We start from the raw sequence: 17,388 nt of genomic DNA, 5'->3' as shown, positions 1-17,388 counted from the left end.
CAATCTCAAAGGAGAAAATCAGCACCATATACTTCCCTAGGAATTTTGATTTTTCATTGCCCAAGATAAACTGTAAGCCTTCAAAGCTTTATATACATCTTCCACTACCTCATGTACACCTAATGACCTCATCTTATGTTGCTTCAAAATTAGATATCTCAAAACCAGGACTCCTTCATCTTCCCACCACTAAAGTCTAGCAACTTACCTGTTTCTTAACACATCCTCTTAACTTTCCTCTTATCTATTAAAGGAATGTTGTGTGTTATCAAAGCCTGATCCATGAATTCCTTCTTGAAGGTGTTTCTCTTCCAATCAGCCTCTCTCTGGTAAAGAAGCATCATCATCTTTATAGTTGCTCTTGATCTCGCCCTCAGTCACGATCTTGGTCATTACCAGTACACAAACATGCCTTCAAATCTCTGGCTTCCTAAAGGCTTTCCCCTCATCCCACATCCTTTTCTAGCTGGTGCCTATTTCTCTGCTCAACTTTCTAGCAAAACTTTTGAAAGAGTTATTTCCATAAAAATTCTCCAGTACTTCTCCATTGTTCAACTCTCTGCTACCAACACAATCCACTGAGACTACTTTGGTCCATGTCACCAGTGACCCCCCCATGTCACCCAACTCAGTGAACAATCCTTTTACCTGGCTTCTCAGAAGCATTCTTCACAGCTCCAGCTCTCTATAAGGCTCCGATTTTTATGGCCAATTCAGACCTCTCTTCAGAACTCCAGATTTGCATATCAAACTACCTTCTTGCCATCTTCACTTGGATGTTTTATTAACATCTTAGGAGTGACATGATGGAAGCAGAACTCCTCTTCTCTCTCTCTCTTTCTCTCTCTCTCACTCCCTTTCTCTCACATCTTTGCACCCACTCAACCACCCAGGCCATCAGAAGTCTTATTCATTCTGCATCCTAAATATGTCTCCAATATGCTTCCTTCCTCCCAAGAAGGATCCTTCCTTCTTTATGGATCCTATCCCAAGTGACCAGCCATCACCTCGCATTTTGGCCTCTGAAGTATCTCCTACCTGGTCTTTCTACTTCTCCTGTTCCCCTCCAATTCATTCTCTACACCCACCCTGAGGGATAATTTTAAATGCAAATTGGATCATATCATTTTTCTGATGGCATCTCCTTGCATTTAGAAAAAAAGTCACACTCCTTGTAATGCCTCCAAAGCCCTACATAATCTGGCCTGTTTGTCTCTCTAACATTGTCTCATGCCAACTTCTCCATGATTTCTTCCCCTTGAGCACTGACAGTAGCTCTAAGAACCCACTAAGATCTTTCCTGCTTCAAAGACTCTGTATGTTTTGGTCCCTGCATCTGGAACTCTCTCAAGCAGCCCTTCACATGGTGAACTCACTGTCATCTTCAGGTATCAATTAAAGGTCATTTTCCAATAAGACCTTCTCTGAGCACCTTGTCAAAAATTGACTTCAACATAATTTTCTATACAAAAGAGTACTTCCTTCACAGCACTTTCTATAATCTGCCATGTAATATTTGTTGAATAAATAAATGTAGCATTATGGCTTGTCCTTGGTCTAATCTTTCCCACTTTATCTTACAATCCCTTATACACTCCCTTTATACACTACCCACAAGCTAGCCAGACCTGTTCCTGCCTTTCCCTGACCTTTTGCTTTTGTTCACTGTCCCCTCAGTCTGGACACCTTCTTAACACCCCTATTCCACATTCAGGTTGCCAAAATCTTAGTCATCCTTTAAGGTCCATCTTCAAATCTAATGCCTGAGATTCGACCATTAGCAATTCTTACAATTCTAAAATGTCAGTTCTTACAGATGGTGGTTCAAAATTCCATTTGCTGCTTCAACTTCCCAGAGTGCTGTGTTGAGGGAGATTCCAAGATATAGGGTCATAATCAAGAAAAAAAGGCCATCCATGATGATGGGTTGTCCTGATTTTGTTCAACGTCCTCGTGTTACAGATGGGGGAACTGATGTCAAGCTGGTGGAGTGACTTTTCATGAGATACACTTGGTTAGAAGCAGTTTTGAGAACAGCACTTGTGTCTCTGGACCACCAGTGCGGGTTTGTATCCAGCTGCCTTTTCTGCACTCCCAGGCAGACAAGCTGAGACACAAACTTGAAAGATGATTGAAACAGTGAATTTTAACATTTTTTTAAAATGTAGTATATTCATCTTTTCTTTCCAACAAACTTCTGAGCAGATTAATTTTACATGCACACTTCTGTCAAAAGTCTCTATTTTTATTTTGTTGTTACCACCAAAATAAAAATATTTTAAACATAGGAATTACCAATAACTGGAGTCCTGGAGTTGAGCCCTCCTTTTGTCTTCATGTGTTCTTTTTTAAATGCAAAAATCTTCCAAGCCCTCTGTAGTGAAAGGTTCGTCAAGTCACATTTTTTTGTAATAGGAGAGGTAAAGGGGAGAATGGAAGAAAATTCAAACCTATCAACTATAGACTGAATGTGCCCCCCTCACCACTAAAAAAATGTATTTGTCAAAATCTAATCGTTCAGGTGATGGAATTTGGAGGTGTGATCTTTGGGAGGTGATTAGATCAGGAGGGTGGCATCCTCATGAATGGGATTAGTGCCCTCATAAAAGAGACCTTGGAGAACTCACTTACCCCTCCCATCAGATGAGGACACACTAAGAAGACAGCTAGCTGTCAGTAAGGAAATGGGACCTCACCAGTCACTGAATCTTCCAGGGTTATGATTTTGAACTTCCCAGCCTCCAGAATTGTGAGAAAGGAGTGTTTGTTGTTTAGAAGTCACCCACTTTATGATATTTTTGTTCTAGCAGCCCAAATGGACTAAAACACTACCAATCACCTCTTATGTGCCACAGACTGTGTAAGCTCCTTGCAAACATTACTCATGGAACCTTCAGAACAGTACTATAGGTAATTACTTTTCTTGTTCCATTTTGCAGATGAGAGAACAGTCCATCGATGAGTATCATGTCTCAGGTCTTTGCTCCTCTGAATGTACTCCTTACTATAGGTAATTACTTTTACCTATACTATAGGTAAAAGTACTTTTACCTATACCTATACTATACCTAAAAGTACTTTTACCTATACCTATACTATACCTATAAGTACATTTAGTATACCTATACTATAGTATATACCTATACTATAGAAAATTACTTTTCTTGTTCAATTTTGCAGATGAGAGAACAGTCCATTGATGAGTATTATGTCTCAGGTCTTTGCTCCTCTGAATGTACTCCTTAGACCAGTATATACCATTGCCAGAAGTTTTTTAGAAACTAGATCCTCTGTACACACCCTAGACCTACTGAATCAGAATTTGTATTTTTAACAACACCCCCCAGTGGTTCTTCTAGACACTAAGTTTAAGAAATACTGGTCTTGATAACACAAAGAAACAAAGAACTGGGATTCAGACTAGACCTGTCTAACTGTGCTTGTAACAGAACAGAGAACATAGACACAAACATCATAGTTTTGAATTAAACAAGTTAAATCATGACTAACACAAATTGGACATGTCAGTATGACCTTTGATTGTCTATCTATTCTGATAGGTATCTCTTCCAAAGCCATCCAGTATAAAAAAAGAGATAATTGGGTGACATGAAAAGCAAGCAGTCTTGGAAATCAACCAACCAACTCAGCTGCCACTTAGCAATGACATTAAGAAAGTCACTTGCCCTCCCCAGGGCTCTCTGCCTTCAGTGGGGAAGTAGAAAGGTAAGAACACTCCCTGCCAGCTCAATGATGCTGTGTTTGCCAGCATGTTGGGCTGCCTGGGATTTCCACAATCAGAATCCAAATGACTTCCTTCTCCAGCCTGCAACATCTGTCTTTAGTCAGCTCCTTCGGTAACTGCTTTTCTCAAACATAAAAATAGCTTATTATTAGCACAGTAAGTAACCACCACCTTCCAGGAGCCCTGACAGCCTGATAGCAACCCCAGGACAAAACCTGCAGCCGGCTGAATCCCAAGGATACTCAAGGGCTTCTGGGTTTCATGCTGGAAACCAACTAACCACCATATTGGTGCATCTTTTTTCCTAAGTGCAAGGGTCACATTCATGCTCTTCAATCCTGGCACCTTGGGATGACAGTCCTCAAACTCTGGGTCACTATTGTCTCTGCTGCTGAAGTCTGTTCTCTGCCAAAGAGACCACACTAGTCCACCTAGAATGAAGCCTGGGTGTCTCTTTTATCATCAGAAGTCATTTCATCTCTATCATACAGGAAAACCTCTTGAACTTATGGACATATTCCAGACCCAGAAGAAAGATGGACGAATCTTCTTGGATGCTCTTAAACCTGGCCTAGATTTTCATAGGGTCCGGAAGAGAAGTTTTCCCTGAGTATTTTTATAGAAGGGGAAGTCCAATATTTTATTTTTCACTCTTGGTACATCCCATCATCATAAGAGTCCTTCCTCCTTGAACATTGATTCCCAGAAACTGTTTGACTCAGTGCCGACTCCAGTTGGCTCACCGATCACTTCCACAGGAAGCCAACCAGCCTTGCGCACCATCATCCAGCCAGAGAGACTTGAAGATATAGTGTGCAGCATAAATTTGGAACTGAAAAAATAACTAAATAAAATTAAAAAAAAAAAAAAAACCACTAAAATAAATAAATAAATAAATTTGGAACTGATCACTACAAAGTTATAACTTGAGGAATTCTACATACAAGAATATCAGAGGTGCCCCCTGGGGACATGGTTTAACTAATCCTGTGTTCTGGCTCTCTGGTTCCCAAGCAGCAGCTAGAAGGAGACAAGGCTATTTGATATCGTTGAGTCAGTGGTTAGTAATCTTAGTTCTCATCAATCTTGGTGCATCACTTCTGGCACCAGTCTTTACTTCAGTTTTCTGGGTTTTTTAAAAAGCACTCGACTTTTTTGATTTAGGCAAAAACAGGTGCTTCTCACCTTTCCTCCTGCACTTTCTTTATCCAATGGTTCAAATGTTTAAGCAAACACACTTTGAGCATCTGTTTTATCCAAGCACCAGAAGAACGAAGATGTGTAAACATAGTCCCTACAGTGGAGGAGCTGCCTGTGGAGCAGAGGGGACACCCAAGCACACAGATCCATTTCAGGGCAGCCAATCAGGGATCTTCTAAAGGTGTGTTTCCAGTGCTCAGAGGACATGAAGTAGAGGACAAGAAGGGTGCTGACATGGAGGGTACTTCAAGCAGATTTGAGGACTCCATTTCTCACTCTCCTCTGTCCATATAGGAGGCATTCTCAAGTGAGCAAGAGATGAGTCACATAACTAAATAATAAAGAACAGACCAGTGTGAGGTAAGATGTCCACTGAATATGATATTCTTTTGTCTTGCGTCCCCAGATTTACGGTTATTCAAGCCACAAATGAGCCCTAGGGTGCGTTGGAGGTTGGAGAGGATGCCAGACATGTAAACCCAGGAGGGACATCAGGTGGACCTGTGTTTTCAGCCAGGGGTTTGGCCTGTCTATGCTCATCCATCATTGCACACCAGTAGATGGGTGTGTGCCTCCATGGCATGCTGTGCTTCCCCTGCAGTGATGCTTACTACAATACAATTTATTACTCATTGTTAAACTGCAAACGAGCAGGAATCATGTGAATGTTGTTTATTGCTCTCTCCTTATCATCTAGCTGGCATATGCCTAGTTCATGGCAATAAAAACCTATTTGTTGAAAAAGTACAAAGAACAAAATACCAGACATGTATCAATACCTCTCAAAACCATCAGGGCCAACAAAAACAAAGTCTGAGAAACTGTCACAGCCAAAAAAATAAAAGCCCGAGGAGATATAATAACTAAATATAATAAGGTCTCCTGGAAGGGACCATAGAACAGAAAAAGGACATAAGGTAAAAAGTAAGAAAATCTGAATAACGTATGGACTTAGTTAATAGTAATGTATCAGTGTTGGTTCATTAATTATGACAAGGGTGTTATACTAACATAAAGTGTTACCAAAGGAAACTGGATGTGGAATATATGGAACTCTCTGTACTAGATCAGCAATGCTTCTTAAATCTGAAACTCTTCTAGGACTTCCAGTCAAGATAGCAGCATAGGCAGAAATAGCTCACCTCTCACACAACCACATCAAAATTACATCTGAAATGTAGAGCAACCATCACTCAAAACCATCAGAAATCAAGTTGAAGAGAAATCTGACAACTACAGAATTTAAAAAAACCACATCCATCCAAACTGGTAGGAGAAGTGCAGACCCGGAATGTGCTGGTCCCTACCCATGTGTGGTGGATAAAAATTCAGGAGGGATATCTCAGGAAGAAAGAGTCTCAGCCCCACACAAGGACTCCCAACCCAGGGTCCCAGTGCCAGGAAGATAAGTCCCCACAACTTCTGGCTGCGAAAACCAGTAAGGATTGAGTCGGTAGAAAAAACTTCTGGTGTCCCAAGCAGTTCCTCTTAAAGAACCCACACATGGACTCACCTACTCAGACTCACTCCCTCTGAGCTCCAGCACTGGGGTAGCAGCTTCAAAGGCACCAGTGGTATACAGGGAGAAACTGAAGTGTCTGGCATCAAGGCGAGAGGAGGCCATTGTCCCTTTTCTAACCCCTCCCCACACAGACCCTGCATGCTGGTGCCATGTCTGAGAATCCATCAACCTAACACTGCTTGACCCACTTTGGAGATCACCAGAGACTTCACCACCACCACCCCCATGCCAAGTTACAGGCCCACCCAAGCTACTTTTCCATATGAATGGCTGGTCTTGGCTCATGCTTCACAACTTCCTAAATCTTATCAAACAAGCAACAGCTGGCCTCAGTGAGCCCCAGGCCCAGCACTAGGAGCAGCCAGCCTAGATTCATAGCTTGGCTTTGCCTGGGAATCTCCAAGCCCAGCACAAGTATCAGCCATCTCAGATTGCTTTATAGCTCAGATGGGGTACCCCAAGAAAAACACAGGTGGGGGCTGATCTTGGCCTGCACTGCCTGGGAAACCTTATGGCCAGTGCACCCAGTGGACAGCTACAGACCACATCGAAGCACCATCACTCTGCCTCTGCCCAGCTGATCCTCCACAGAGGGCAGAGGTTGGTTGTCAATGGTCACAGCCAATCCTTGCAGCTGGCTGGCCTTGGTAAATACCACCCATTGATCTGCCAACAGCAACCAAGGCTCAGTTACAAGGGGATGGTGTACTCAGCCTACACGAAAGGCACACCTCAAGTACCCACCTTGGGTGATAGGAGAGGCTGGGCCACTGGACCCTATAGGACACTTACTATATTAGGCCACACTACCAAGACACTGAGTCATAGCAGCTCTACCTAATACATAGACACAAACGCAGGAAGGCTGCCAAAATGAGAAGACAAAGAAACATGCCTCAAATGAAAGAACAGATCAAAACTCCAGAAAAAAAAACTAACCAGAATGATGATAAGCAATCTATCAGATGCAGAGTTGAAAACACTAGTTATAAGCATGCTCAAAGAACTCAGTGAGGACCTCAGCTGCATAAAAAAGATCCAGTCAGAAATTAAGGATACATTAATTGAAATAAAGAATAATTTATAATGAAACAACAGTAGAGTGAATTAAGCCAAGAATCAAATCAATAATTTGGAACATAAAGAATCAAGAAACAACCAATCAGAACAAGAAGAAAAAAGAATAAAAAAATTAAGGATATTATAAACAGCCTCTGGGACAACTTCAAGGGGTCCAACATTTGCATCATAGGTGTGCCAGAAGGAGAAGAAAAAGGACAAGAAATTGGAAATCTATTTGAACAAATAGTAAAAGAAAACTTCCCTAATTTGGTGAAAGAAATAGACATGCAAGTCCAGGAAGCACAGAGAGTCCCAAACAAAATGGGTGTAAAGAGGTCCACTCCAAGACACATCATAATTAAAATGTCAGAGTTTAAAGATAAAGAGACAATCTTAAAAACAGCAAGAGAAAAGAAGTTAGTTTCTTAAAAGAGAGTTCTGATAAGACTGTCAGCTGATTTTCCAAAAGAAACTTTGCAGGCTAGAAGGGACTGGCAAGAAATATACAAAGTCATGAAAAGCCAGGACTTACAGCCAAGATTGTCCTACCCAATAAAGCTATTATTTAGACTCAGAGAGCAGAGAAAGAGCTTCCCAGGCAAGAAAAAAACTAAAGGAGTTCATCATCACCAGACCATTATCATATGAAGCGTTAAAGGGGTTTATTTAAGAAAAATAAGAATATCAAAAGTATGAAGAATAAAATAGCAAAAATATATACCTTTCAACAATTGAATCTAAAAAACAAGCTAAGTGAACAGGAAGAACAGAGACAAAATCATGGATACAGAGAATGTTTTCATGGTTGCTATGCAGGGTGGTAGGGTCGGGGGTGTCGCAGGGAATGGGTGAAGAAGTGAGGTGATTAAGAAGTACAAATAAGTACTTACAGAATAGACATGGGAATGTTAAGTACAGTATAGAAATGAAGTAGCCAAAGAAGTTTATATGCATTGCCAAGGACATGAACAATCGTGTGAGGCTAGCCTGAGGGACTGGGGGATGCTGGGTGGAAGGGGACAAAGAGAGAAAAATCAGGACAACTGTATAGCATAATCGATAATATATAATTTTTAAATAAAATAAAACTCTTCTAAAATAAAAAGTGTGTTAACAAAACTGGCTAATCATCTTCAAGCACCTTTGTGCCCTCCCCCTCCCAGTTAATGGTCCACCATTGTTTTGACCCACTCCACTTGTTCTTCATAGTCTCAATAAAAGACCTTCTCTCTTTTCTAAGCCTGAAGCTATGAAACATGGGCTTGCCTGGCAGTGAGAAGCATGAGAGTTCTAGTCTCATCTGCCATCTTTTCACCATGAGCTCTTGTATAAAGTTTTCCCCCTCTGTGGGCCTTAATTTACCCATCTATTCAATGGGAGGGTAAAACTAGAAGACAGATCATGTCTGGTCTACCTCTGTATCCACAACTTCTAAGAGTCTCAGGCATATTGTAGGTACTGAATAAAAGTTTGTTGCCCTGGACGGTGTGGCTCAGTTGGTTAGGTCATTGTCCTGTCAACTGAAAGGTAGTGGGTTCAATTTCCATTCAGGGCATATAAACAGGTTGCAGGTTTGATCCCTGGTCATGGTGCATATGAGAAGGCAACTAATCGATGTTTCTCTTTAATATCAAATCGATGCTCCTCTCTCTCTCTCTCTAACAATGAAAAATGCCCTTAGGTGAGCATTAAAAAACTTTTAATAATTAAATAAAATAAAAAATAAAGTCTTTTGGGTGAACAAATCGATGGACATTGCTTGACACTCTAACGCTCAAACTACAAATCGAAATTTCTAGAATCAGCCCAACATTTTCAAATCTCCTTTCTTGTACACACTTAATCTTAAGCTTCCTGTGTCATGTCTTTGTGACTCAAAGGCCACTCATAGAGGCTTTATAAGTATTGGGGGCAATAACTGAGAAGAGCTGCACCCACTGAATCAATGTGTGCAAGCTTCAACCCCCCTGGAGTTCATTCAGAGTACTACCTGCTGAGATATGGGACCATCATATCTAGATTCTGGTATGCTGGGTGTCATTCTAGCTTCAGATGGGGGTCTTCCCAAGAGAACCATCTGCCTCTTCTTAGCATTTTTCTCCAACAGAATTCCCAGCCTGTTTGAAAGACCCTAGCAGGTAACTTACAGGGAGAAAAAAAAAACTAGAAGTCACCAAAAAATCAAACAACCAAACAAACAAACAAACTCTGGCTTCCTTATGGGGTCTAGAGACTAGGTTTTAGTGCTAGCCCCCAATCTGCTTGTCATCTACACCCTGAAACCTGGGCACGTTTTCCCCATGCTTCTGCCTGACTCATCTCCCAAAGCTAGGGGTAGGTTTGGGGCGAAAACAAGATGAGTTATCGTTCTAGTTCCTCAAAGGGGCTGCGTGTCCTGTTAGCTGTGGGCATTTCCTCTGCACAGAACGGTTTCTCCATGGACCACTCCCCTTCACTCTTAGCCAGGAGCCTTCGGGCACCCACCCAGACTGATTCATTCCATTGTCAGGATCAGGCCCTCCAAACATTTCCTACATTCCCTTCCTTCAAAACCAAACTCAAGCATAATCACTCATTCAACCGTCAGTTTCCACCACCAACTGGCAGCCCCTGGGTCATGTTCACTGTTTGATCCTGTGCTCAGCACACTGTTTGGCACATGGGTAATAAATAAGGGCTTGTTGAATAAACAAGTGAGCGAGTGAATGAATGACTAAAATGAAGAAACATGTAAACACATGAATTATTAAGTGCTCTATAATCTTAAAATTTGAGGGCAGCGGGGATAACTTACTTCAAATTTCCCTGGAGAGTTGGTTAGGGTTTTTCATCATCTTTAAAAAAATAATAGCACGTATTGTTTGTCATTACAGTTGTAAATTCCTACAGGGTTTTCCCTGGTGTGTTTCAGAAGACTGAAAACAAACACTGATAGCTACCCTGTCCTCCAGCTGCTCCCAGCCGCCCAGTCTCTGCTTCCCACCTGCCTTCTCACTCTGTCGCTATATCTCTTCTCTTCTCTGTCTCTCCCTTTTTGTATCTCTGTTTGTATGTTTCTCTTGCATTTCCTCCCCCTTCCACCTCTCTCTCTCCTCTCTCTTTCTCCATCCCTCTCATGAATTGTCCACCGTCCCCGTCCTGTCCCCATTCTTCCCTGCCCCTGCCTGTTCATGCAGTACTCTCCACATGTGGTCCATGTGTGGCAGGCACCTTACCGATGACACCTCACCTTCCTTCCCACCCACCTGAAACAGCATCTTCTGTACTCTGGGAGGAATGGTGGTTGAGAGTGTGGGCTCTGGAATTATACTTGGCTGGTTCCAGGTCTGGCTCTTCCATGAACTGGCTGTGTAACCTTGGTTGAGGGACCTAACTAACTCTCTGAACTCCAATGTCCTTTTCAGCAAAATGAGGTGAAAATGCCCCTCTCAAAGGGTTGCAAGGATTAAATGAGATGGTGCTTGGAAAATGCTGGGTAGCACAGTGGTAAAACGCAGTCAATGGAACTCTCATGTTCCCGTCTGTTTTACCGTAATGGTGTGTCATTTGCAAAGGTTTTTAGTACCAGAGGTCTTTGTGGAAGAGGTGTGGAGAAAACTCTCATCTGAATATGACCCCCTGAGGATCATTCCAGCCCTATCTTCCCCCAGATCCATGACCAACCAGAGCCCGGCTTCCCCTGCCTCTGACTCTAGTCTTTTGTACCTGCATTAATTTAGAATCTATGTAGATGAAGAACTCTCCAAACATGACCTCCTGCAAAGTCATGTGAGCAGGTTTTGCTAATTATAAACATCTAGAGTGAGTCCAGGAGACTCAGGCTCATTGGTCTGGGTGACACTGAAGATGAGTATTTTCAAACCATCCAGAGTGACTGATTGGAGAACAGGCATTGGAACTTCTGGTCTAAACTGAATGTATGCTCTAGTGATAATGAATGAATGAATGAATGAATGAATGAATGAATGAATGAATGGTTAATAGAGGATGATAAATGAATAAAGAGATGAATGAGTAAATAAAAGGTCAGCCTCCATGGGAAGAAATGTTAATATTTTCCCCTAGACCTCCAGACTCCAAAATGTATGGCTATTTGTTCTAGGCTTTTCTGAGCACAAAAACGTAGCGTATCTGCGCCCCATCCCTCTGTTTGCTTTGTCTTCTCGATCTCATTCCACAGCCATTGCTTCCCTGGGGTCTACCTTCTCCATCTTCTCCCTCCCTCCCCGAGTCCTTTCCAGTTTCCCACTTCAGTCCTTTCAGCCTCCACGTCCCCTCTCACTCCCTCTCAGCCAGGCTCACTCCACCTCCCACTGTCATGTTTGTAAACTGGGGATCCTTTCAGCAGCCCAAGACACTTGTGGGAGGAGAGTCTGTGAACACAATAGTTACACAAAACAGATTTATTTGATGAACCGCAGTGACCAACAGGGTCAGAAAATAGCACAGACATTCTGAAGAAGGGGTGGGGTAGGGGTTGAGGGAGGGGTGCAGCAGGCAGACTCCTCCAACCTCTGCCCAGGACCACTGCTGAGTTCCAGGCAGGAGGTTGCTTCAGGTCCCCAGGAGGGCCTCAGAGGGTACCCTCTTCCCTTGTAGAAATTTCTTTCACCCTTGACTGGATGCTTTGAGGACACCCCTGGGCCAAGAGAGTGAGTCTGTGGAAGACTCTGGGTTGTGATGGGGAGACTACTAAGTTGAGTCTCTCCACTCTCTGTCTCCTCCTTCCTCTGCTCCCAGAGCTGGCTCCATCCCAACAATGGCCGAGATGTCCATTTACACCAAGCTGGGCTCTTCCTGCCTCCGTGGTTTATGTCTTGTCCTTCATGTCCAGAATCTTCTAAACAAAACCCAGAACATACACACCCTGCTCCCAGCTCACAAAGGCCCCACCATCAATTTCACCCCCAAGGTTTCTCTGGACATGTGGACATCTGCTCTCAGCCCTGTGTGGCCGTGACAGTCATTGTTCCCAGCCCCTTAGCAGAGCCCCCTTCCCAGCTCCCCCAGGGAGAAACCAAGGGGTCCCATCGTCAAGGTGAGGTGAGAAAAAACCCACAGAGCTCTTCATCCCATGACAAGTTGGTACCCACCCCCCTTAGGAAGAGGTCACAGACCTTGAAAACAGGAAAGGTTCTGAAGGAAACCATGAACTCAAAGCAAGGTGAGAAGGCCTGGGAAAGGGGCCAAGGGCAGCTCTTCACCAGCCTCCTATTTGCCTCATGGAACTAGGGAAAGCGTGAGGACCCAGTGCACAGGACTACAGTATATCCCCAAGCCTCAGTTGCCAGATGCTTTGAGGAAAGATGTCCCTACAGGGAGCCAGCAACAAACACAAACACAGACTTCTCTCTTAAAGCACGGACCAGCCGTCACAGCCCCCAAATCCAGTGGGGGCGGCCTCATGTTTATTCAATATTGCCTCAATATGTCCCTTCTTCCCTCAAAGTAAAATGGAGATATATGTGTTGTGGGGAAGGGAGGTTCATCCAAGTGACAAGTGACATAAGCACACTGCTATCACGCTACGCTCATCCAGCTTACATATATATGTACATATATACATACAAGAGACTCTATTGCAGCCAAAGTGACTCTTGGCACTGAGGAGCACCAGTGCCCAAGAAAAGTGTCCTGGGGGAGATGAATGGGGTGAGGTCAGCTCAGCTCTGGAGGAGGTTGGAGGGGCCAGGATTTGGGGAGTGAGGCCAAGCAGCGTAGAGACCAAATGCTGACTCTGCTTTTCCTCCACTTTCCCTTCCCAACCCCCTACTCACAGAAGGAATCCAGAGAGCCGGTTGCTTGTCAACCCCAGTGACTTCCAGTTCCCACAGAGAAAAGGGGTGGATGACAGGGTCCCAGGGAAACTAGAGAAAAGACATCTAGGTGGCACCATGGGTGGGCTGCAGGAAAGGCGCTCCCCGCCCCCGCCCCAGGTGCCCGAAATCACAGCACTCTGATCGGTTTGGAGGAAAGTTTTGGAGCGCTTGTCTGCAGACGGGAGCACTAACTCTTCGCTGACACCCAACCCGCCCCACCCTGGCTTGCTTCCTTGGCTTCCTCAGAGAACAGGATAAAGAGTTTGAACAGGGGCAGTGTTTACAAGCTTCAGGATTCTTAACCCTTAGGAGTCCCTCACAACAAGGAGGTAAAAAAAATGAAGAAGGGATGGGGGTAGGAGGGTGATGAGTAACGGGGGAGGGGTGGGAGCCAGAGGCAAGGATTCAGAGGGGAAAATGCAGAGATAAAGGGAAAAACAGCGGGAGGACAAGGGTAGAGAAAACTCAACAGAAAGGAGGTGGGGGGAAAGAGCTGGAGATCCAAGAAAGAAGGAAGGAAGCAGGGAAACCAAATTTTATTGAGGCATAGGCACATGTCGTTTTAGTGCTGGTATGACTTCCCCCGTTTTACACAAATGGAGAAAGTGAAGCTCGGAGAAGTTAAGAGGTTGGCGCAAAGTCACTCTCACAGATGCTGAGTGGCTGGGCCTGGGTCTGCAGGGCTCCATGTCCTTCCACCACACCACAAACACTTGCCCAAAACTGAAGGAGAAAGGAGTACAGTAAGGAGGCAGGAGGCAGGGAGCTAGAAAGGAGTCAAGTGCAAGAGAGAAAGTGCCCTCATGCTACCTGACTTTCGGAGAGCAAGGGCAAGGGCCGGGGCAGGACAGGGGGCACCAGGCTTCTCTGGGGCACCAGGCTTCTCTGGGACCCCAGCCCTAGTCAACCACGAGGGTCTCTTGGCTGTAGGGGATGGATTTTTCCTGTGTCTGCTCTCCGCCCTTCCCAGTGTTGGAGCCCGGCCCCTGGCTGTGCCCCGAAGAGTAGCTGGCCGACTTCTCCCCACTGCTGCTGTGGGAGGCGCTCCCACACCTGCTGTGGCCCCAGCAGAGCACGGAGGTGCAGGCCTGGCGGAAGCGGGGGTCAAAAAAGGCGTAGAGGAAGGGGTTGAGGCAGCTGTTAACATAGCTGATGCAGGTGCAGTAGGGGAAGACGTTCATGAGAAAGAGGTCAAAGCCACAGGGCCAGTGCAGGAGGCTGCCCAGCATGTAGAGAGTCTTCACCAGGTGGTAGGGCATCCAGCACAGGGCGAAGGTCACCACCAGCACCACAATGATGCTGAGCAGCCGGCGTCGCTTCCGGAGGCCCTCGATGCGCTCCTTGCGGAAGTGGCCTGCGATGGTTTGCGCGATGAAGAAGTAGCATGTCAGCATGATGGTGAAGGGCACCACAAAGCCCAAGGCCGTGGACGAGACCCCTAGGCCCACCTCCCAGGCCCACTCAGAGCTGGAGGTGGCCACCATGGAGTAGTCCATGTAGCACTGCATCTTGGTGACGTTGTCCAGGTTGGGAAGCACAGTGGGGGCTGTGGCGCGGAATACCATGACCGGCATGGCCAAGAGGGCAGCCAGCACCCACAGGACAGCCGTGGCCACAGCCCCACTGACCCGCAGCCTCAGGCGAGCATTGGCCACGGGTCTCACGATGGCCAGGTAGCGATCAAAGCTGAGGCCAGTGAGGCAGAAGACGCTGGCGTACATGTTGACAAAGATGAGATAGCTGCTGAGCTTACAGGCAAAGGTACCGAAGGGCCAGTCATAGTCCCGGTAGGTGTAGGTGGCCCACAGCGGCAGGGTCACCACAAAAGTCAGATCAGCTACCGCCAGGCTGGAGATGAAGATATCAGCAGAGCGCCTCTTCTCGCGGCTGCTTCGAAATACAGTCCAGAGCACCAGGCCGTTGCCCGTGGTACCCAGGAGAAAGACCAGCATGTAGATGGCAGGGATGAGGGCCCCTGAGGACTTCCAGTCTGTGTACTCACACTCAGACTGGTTGTCTGCCCCGTAGTCATCAAATTCGACACCTTCCTCCATGCTGGGACAAAGAGAAGACAGACAGGAGGTCCCCGGGGAACCAGCTCCGAGGCTGTGCCACCAACTCAGCAAGCAAGCACCCAGGGCTTCAGCCTGACTGAGCCTTGGAGAGCAGGCCAGAAGAGGTGAAGGTGTCCAGAGCCCTTCCCAGCAGTGGGAGCAGCTGCCTGCCGATTCTTGGGACCCTGGAGGATGCCTGCTCCTGCAGACTTCCCTCCACCCTCTCCTGCCTCGCCCCAGCCTCAGCTGAGACACTTCCTGCGCCCCTCTGAGTCTCTGTCTCCTCCTTGGCTCGTCACTCCCTCCTCCCACCTCCAAACCAACCCCTCACTTGTGAGTCTTAAGATCTTTAAGTTACAGCCCACTTTTTTTTTCCTTCTTGTCACTGGGCAAGTGGACCAAATTGACCCCTGCTGTGCTGGGCAGAATGTTATCCGTGACTCGCAGCCAGCTCTGCTCCTGGTCCCGCCTCTCTCGCTCTGGTTTCCTCTGGCTCTTGCAGCGCCCCCTTCTCAGTCTTCACCTCCCTCCTGTTCTCACCCCCTCCCATCTTCTCAAAATGGGGCAAATTATGCACACTGCAATTTAGCCTGCGCTGGAGCCAGGGCGGGTTGGGGACTAGGAGGGTGAAATTTCCAAGGATGGTCTGAGCATCTGGCAAGCCCTCCTGGCAGGCAGTCTTGCCTTTTGAGTCTGTCCCACCCTCCCTCCACTCCTGTCCTCCTAGCCCCACCCAGACCAGACTTCATTCTCCTTTGCCCTTCAGGTCCAACCCTCTTTCTGGGAACTTTTATATTTTACAGATACAGTGATAGGGGAATTTTTCTAGAATTCATAGGCTGATGGCAGATAGCAATTTGCATATGGTATAATAAGTTTCAGAGAGTCAGGAAAGAGTCATGGGATGAAAACAAACCCAGAGAAAAGAATCTCTAATCAAGCCATTAAATCTGTGGAGAAATTGAGACCTAACAAGGTAAATGTCTTGCCCAACGTCACAGGATGAATTTTGATCTGGTGTTATTGTTTGCTTTTCTTCTTCTCCAAGCACTGAACAGTGCCCAGCATGTAGTTGGTAATCACTAAGTGGTTGTTGAGTGAATAAATGGATGGATGAATTAGGCAGAGAATAAAAAGAGGAGGAAGTACTGTGCAATGAGAATAAGGGTGCATTTCAGCCTCAGGTTTGTATGCCCTGCGTGGACCAGGAGATTTCTATAAGGCCATTTGGGGACAGGAATTTACCACTAGAGGAGGAAGCAGAGAAATGGGCAGCCGCTGAGTAGAAGCCATGGAGTAGCCCTCTAGAAACTCATTTTACCCTGTCTGCCCACTTCTCTGGGACCTCTGGGCAGGCAGGAGAGAGGAATGCAAAAGGTAAGGTAAAAAATACCCACCCCAAGAGTGCAGGAGGCCATTTAAATGTGGGCAGAGGTGAGATGACAGGAGATGAGTCTTGCCCACAACCAAAGCAAAGGTCTTAGAAAATTAGAATCTGTTGTCTCAAGGGAGGTTTGGTCAGCAACTCTTCTGCAAATGCCTTAAAGCAGGGGCACCCAAACTGAAACACCCACAAGGCCAAAGCTAAGAATGTATACAGGTAAAATGGCCAGTTTGAGACAATAGGGAGTGGTGGAGCCTGCAGCAAACCAGAGCAAGCACACTCCATCCAAAAGGAGGCCTCCTCCACTCGGTCTCTGGTTGCCAGCATTTTCATGCCTTCCAGTTTTTCAACACAACTTCAAATTCTGTATTTTATGAGAAATTTCCTGATGTTTAAATTTGACAAATTAAATCCCTTTTTAAAAAGACAGGGCAGGATAAGGAAAACATGTCCTCGGGCCCCCCGCTGGTGCTGTTTTGAATAGGAGCTTGCCAACAATAGAAGGTGGGAGAAAAACAGGGAGCATAGACCAGGAGGAAGAAACATAAAATGCAAAGATAGTAAAATGAAAATAAACATGGCCAAAGCCTTCGGGTGCAATG

The 17,388-nt window shown here is 45.6% G+C and overlaps 1 protein-coding gene across 1 annotated transcript; it reads right to left on the bottom strand.

Annotated features, from left to right (window-relative positions):
* Window positions 1-11,917: 11,917 nt before the first annotated feature.
* On the bottom strand, window positions 11,918-15,983 carry APLNR (apelin receptor). The gene has a single exon (XM_037141826.2). It carries the CDS (start codon window positions 15,400-15,402, stop codon window positions 14,248-14,250), a length of 1,155 nt encoding a protein of 384 aa, XP_036997721.1. The 5' UTR covers window positions 15,403-15,983; the 3' UTR covers window positions 11,918-14,247.
* Window positions 15,984-17,388: the final 1,405 nt, after the last annotated feature.

Source organism: Artibeus jamaicensis, unplaced genomic scaffold (assembly GCF_021234435.1).
Source record: "Artibeus jamaicensis isolate MK-2021 breed Jamaican fruit bat unplaced genomic scaffold, CSHL_Jam_final scaffold_614, whole genome shotgun sequence".
NCBI lineage: Eukaryota > Metazoa > Chordata > Mammalia > Chiroptera > Phyllostomidae > Artibeus > Artibeus jamaicensis.
This window is presented reverse-complemented; position numbering and strand designations above follow the sequence as displayed.